Source organism: Sorghum bicolor, chromosome 7 (assembly GCF_000003195.3).
Source record: "Sorghum bicolor cultivar BTx623 chromosome 7, Sorghum_bicolor_NCBIv3, whole genome shotgun sequence".
NCBI lineage: Eukaryota > Viridiplantae > Streptophyta > Magnoliopsida > Poales > Poaceae > Sorghum > Sorghum bicolor.
In genome coordinates this window covers 6,528,078-6,533,428 of record NC_012876.2, presented here as the reverse complement: position 1 = coordinate 6,533,428, position 5,351 = coordinate 6,528,078, and the positions used below count along the sequence as shown (strand labels likewise).

General features: G+C 40.4%; 1 protein-coding gene across 1 annotated transcript; it reads left to right on the top strand.

The window, feature by feature from the left end:
• LOC8069684 (transcription factor bHLH112) lies at window positions 285-3,326 on the top strand. The gene is made up of 7 exons (XM_021464559.1): window positions 285-987; window positions 1,130-1,589; window positions 1,800-1,925; window positions 2,150-2,215; window positions 2,422-2,487; window positions 2,618-2,668; window positions 2,797-3,326. Exons 1-7 carry the CDS (start codon window positions 626-628, stop codon window positions 2,947-2,949), a joined length of 1,284 nt encoding a protein of 427 aa, XP_021320234.1. The 5' UTR covers window positions 285-625; the 3' UTR covers window positions 2,950-3,326.

The following is a 5,351-nucleotide window of genomic DNA, read 5'->3' as shown; positions in this document are numbered from 1 at the left end:
AATGGCGTCGCCGTCTCAGACCGTGGACGACCTGGCCACCTAAAATATATAACCTTTTCATTCTCTCTTCCTGCTAGCCGGCCGGTCAGAAAACCTAAATTCTCTTCTTCCTCCTTTTCGTCGTCGTCTTCGTCGTACGTCTTCCACTTTAATTCCTCGGCCCGACGGCAGTTTATATAAAACCACTCATGTCGCGCCACCATTTCGTTGCACTCTGATCCACTTCTGCTCTCTCTCTATATATATATATATATAATCCATTCGATTAAACTTCACATCCTACTTGCCCACCAGACAGTAGTCGTCGTCCACCACATAACCCACAGTCCCACACCACACACTGACACATATAGCTAGAGAGCTAGCTCAGCTATTAGCCGCGCACTACCACACGCCACACTCATTACTCGCCACTACTCTTCCATCGCATGCCCGGCCGCCCCTCTCTCTCTCTCTCTCTCTCTCTCTCTCCCACAGCTATCTACCATACCTCTCTAGCTTAGCTACATACCTAACTAAACTGCCAAGAATTTAGCCGAATCAAGATCTCGATCGATCCCATATATTAACAGATCGGACCCCGCCCATGCATGTATCTGTCGTAGATAGATAGATATAGACAGATATGGCAGATCACCAGGAGATGATCCATCCACCGGCGGCTGCCACTACAGGCAGCACGGGTCACGGGCACGGCGGCGATTGGTGGACCACGGCGGTGTCGTGCTCGCCGGATCAGCTATCTGCTGGGTTTGGCGCCGCCGGCTGGTCGTCTGCTGAAGGCAACAACAAGTCGAGGTCCGGCAACGCGGCGGCCTCCTCGGAGTCTCCCGGGTCCAACCACTCGCTCGCCACCGGCGGCAGCTCCATAACCTTCCAAGACAACGCAGGCGCCGTCGCCGATCACGGCGTGGTCGCCGTGCCGTCGCACCCCGCGGTGTCTGGTGGTCTCACCGCCAGCTGCTGGAACCAGCCTTCTTACTACTTGTAAGTCTCACCAACTTCAATTTGCTTCTTCTCTCTGATCTTTTGTTTGTTTAGTTAATTCCTCCAGAAATTATATATTGGTGCTCTTCTTGAAAGTTTATTCATGATCATATGTATCTATGCTTGACCATGACCATCTTAGGGATGGATCTGTAGCTGGTAATTTCCATGGCTACATGAGCCCAAGAAGCGACCAGGCTCATCACGTAGGTCTGAGGAGCCCATCATCGAATCACAACAACAGCTTGATGCTACAGGACGCCCATGATCCCAACCAACAGTTCCTGTCCAACCTTGGGCTGGAGCTGCTCTCGTCGCCGACTTCTTCTTCCGGCGGGTTCCGGACCTCCTCACTGCTCAGAAGCCTCACGGAGCCATCGGCGGCAGCAGCCAAGACTTCCTCGCCGGGCTTCATGCAGCAGTACCACCAGCAGCAGACGATGAACCAAGTGCCAGCTGGAAGCATCAGGGAGGCTCTGCAGTTCAGCAATAGTACGCCGTTTTGGAACCCTTCTGCCGGCAGCTTTGCTTCGGCGGCGGAGGGGGCCACAAGCTTATTACCACCGTCAGGGAAATCTAGGCCGGCAAATTTTGGAGTCAAGGTTCGATTCGAGTATATATAGTTACAGTTTTGCTAATTTTTCAGTTGCCTGAAAACTTCTTTGTTACCTTCAATCACTGCATGCCACACAGCTTTGTTTGATAATTTTCAGTGGCCTGAATGTTTTGCGCCGTTGTGCTGTGCCTACCGCGATCTGTCCCGATTCAGCCTGTAACCTTAATTAATTTAGTTTGTTCTTCTATGCATGTAGAGTGCATTAGACGAAGGTGCCGGAGACTCTAGCAATATCATTGCAAAGAGGACGAACACCGCTCCAACGCCGCCACCACTCAAGAAATCGAGAACAGGGACACCATCACCATTGCCTACCTTCAAGGTATACATACTAGCAACGACAATTAGTTTAGATCCTATTTCACCATGGAAAACTAACACCCCGATTTGTTGTTGAGTTGAACTGTTTTCCTTAAAGTTGATGTTGTTCCAAGACTAACTATATGGAAATAATGGAATGGCCACATACAATTTTGCTTTCATAAAGTTTCTGTACTATATACACTCATTCATGTATACTCCACTTGGGTTTTATATATGCTTCAGGTGAGGAAAGAGAAGCTTGGTGACAGAATCACAGCACTTCAGCAACTAGTCTCCCCTTTTGGAAAGGTAAGCGATCCATGGTCTTAATTTGGTTAATGGTCCTGCACTTCCACGCACTACGTATTATTCTGGAAGCTGAAAACTTCAGAGTCCAATTAATACCCCAATAAGTCTCGTTGCAAAAGGCCCACACCTTTTAACAAATGAAATTCTCTTTGCCAAAAACAAATGATCGATCAACCTCGGCGTGCGTGCTGCTGCTGCACGTTCAGACGGATACGGCATCGGTGCTCCACGAGACCATCGAGTACATCAAATTCCTGCATGAGCAAGTTGGTGTAAGTGCGATTGATCTAGCTGCTGCAGCTCTCTGGTCCTTTAAAGGCTTTAATCATAAATATGTAGAAATTTTGATCTACCAGCTCGCATTTTACTCAAAATTGAATGGACGCTTTTGTATATATGCAGTCTCTCAGTGCTCCTTACCTAAAGAACAGGCAGCAAGTGCCCCATCACAAGGTACTGCTACAGTAGTATTTTCAGTGCTGCTGTATACCCTGCAGGGCTCATCTCAGATAGACTCATGCTAGCTGCATACTTGACCTAACACCTATGTACAATGGCTTCCTGATGATGCGTACGTCCAGGTCTTGAGGGATGGAGGTGAGGCGGCGGCGGCAAACGGAGAACTCACCGGCCGAGGGCTGTGCCTAGTCCCGATATCGAGCACCTTCGCGGTGGCCAGCGAGACGCCTCTCGATTTCTGGACACCGTTTGGAGGCCCTGCAGCCTTCCGGTAGTAGATGTGTATCTCATCCGGGAGCTAGCTAGCAGCTCTTACTAATTAGAATAATTTGAAAGTTCTAGCTAATTATAATATCAAGTGCTAACTCACATCACATGCAGTAGTTACTAGTGAGCACATATATATATATAGCAATCTATGACTGAAGTATGGAGTATATATATATATATATAGTTGAATCTTAGGAATGATTTCTTGAAGACTTGAATTCATTCTTCAGGTTCATACAATAATGAGGTGCCAGATGAATATAGTTTATATGGCAAGCAAACTGTAACTCATCATAATTTTCCTTTGTGACAATCAGGTGGCACACACATTGTAATTATACTTTGTTATCACAATATATTTAACACTTCTGTTTGAGAATTATATTCTTATGATAACCTTTTCGAAAAAATACTCCTTTATATGCGATATTTGCAGCTCCTACTTCCCCATTTTGAGGTCACTAGTTCTAAGTAATTGTCCAAAATTTTGCTTATATGTTTAATCACATAAACATAGCTAGGCTCAATGTGAAATAAAGTAGAGATCGCTAGGTTTATGGCGCCAGTGACCCAATTCAGCCATCCTCCTCTTGGGTCAGCCTCTCGGGTTCCTTTTAGGGGGGGGGGGGAGGGGGGGGGCATAATTTTTTTACACAAAATGGGAAAAAATCCAACCCAAACCGACCTAACATTCCCCTAACTGTGTTGGCACATGTCAAAATTCTGATTTGATGCCAGTCCTTTTTTTTTTTTGCCCAACTGAACCCGATCAAATATCGATGCTTGAACGTGTCTAATATTCTAGAGGCAAAACCCGGCCCATAAACACTCCAGTGAGGCATCCAATGTTTACAGGAATTAATAGTGTGTAAAAAGACATCAAGAGAGATGAAGATTCAAGAGAACTAACAAAGAAAAATCTGATCTGATGTATTACATTGAATATATAATATAGTATATTTTATTATAATTGTCTTGATGCAGCTTTAGATCTATGATTTTCTGTAGTTAATTAGACTAATTATAGTTACAGTTTTTATGGTCTAATTGTGATAAAATTTATATAGTGGGCTAATTATTCTATGCTTGAGTTGTAGTAAAAATTGCATACTCATTGGATCATGTATTACTTAGTTATAGATTTATTTAGATTTATGCTTGTTAAATCTTAATAAATCTATGGCTGAGTTATACAAGATCTAATAAGACAGTTTAAACATATAATAATTAGCTCAACATAAAAAATTAACCATAGTTGGACCATACAAATTATAGCTATGAATTATTCTAATTAATTATAGAAAAACATATATCTAAAACTACAACAAAAATTTTATACTAAAGCATACCATATTATATGTTCACTGTGTAAATCTACTTATTTAGAGTCCAACAAAATCAGATTTACTATTTTATGAATTTTATGTGATTTACTATAATTTTACAAATATTCAGCCAAAATAAATAAAAATAAAAAAAAACTGCCTTCCAAAACCACTCATAACCATGTTAGGGATGTAATATGTACGGTTTCAAAAGTTGAGGGATATATTTTACCCGATTTTGAAGTTCAAGGATGAAAAGAAGACTTTCACGAAAATTGAGAGACCTAAAATAGTCTTCTTCTTCGTCTGACTCAACATATCCACTTTTAGTCCCTCAACTTTCGCAAAAGTCTGCTTTTCATCCCTGAACTTTAAAATCGGATAAAATACACCCCTCAATTTTTAAAACCATGCATATTACGTCCCTGACATAGTTATGAGCGGTTTCGAAGGCAGTTTTGTCTTTTTTATTTTCATTTATTTTGGCTGAATATTTGTAAAATTATAGTAAATCACATAAAATTCATAAAATAGTAATTCTGATTTTGTTGGACTCCACATGAGTAGATCTACATAGTGAACATATAATATAGTATGCTTTAGTACAAAATTTTTATTGTAGCTTTATATTTGTGTTTTTCTATAATTAATTAGAATAATTCATAGCTATAGTTTGTATGGTGCAATTGTGGTGAATTTTTTATGTTAGACTAATTATTATATGTTTAAACTATGGTAAAAATTTCATACTCATTCGATCATGTATAACTTAGTTATAGATTTATTATAATTTAACAAGCATAAACCTAAATAAATCTATAACTAAGTAATACGTGATGAAATGAGTATAAAATTTTTACTATAACTCAAACATAGAATAATTAGCTCACCATATAAATTTCGTCACAATTAGACCATAGAAAATGTAGTTATAATTAGTCTAATTAATTATAGAAAAACATAGATCTAAAGATGTATCAAAAAAATTGTACTAGAATATACTATATTATATATTCAATGTGTAGATCTATTGATCTAAAGTCCAACAAAATTGAGTTTTCTATTTTATGATTTTTATGTGA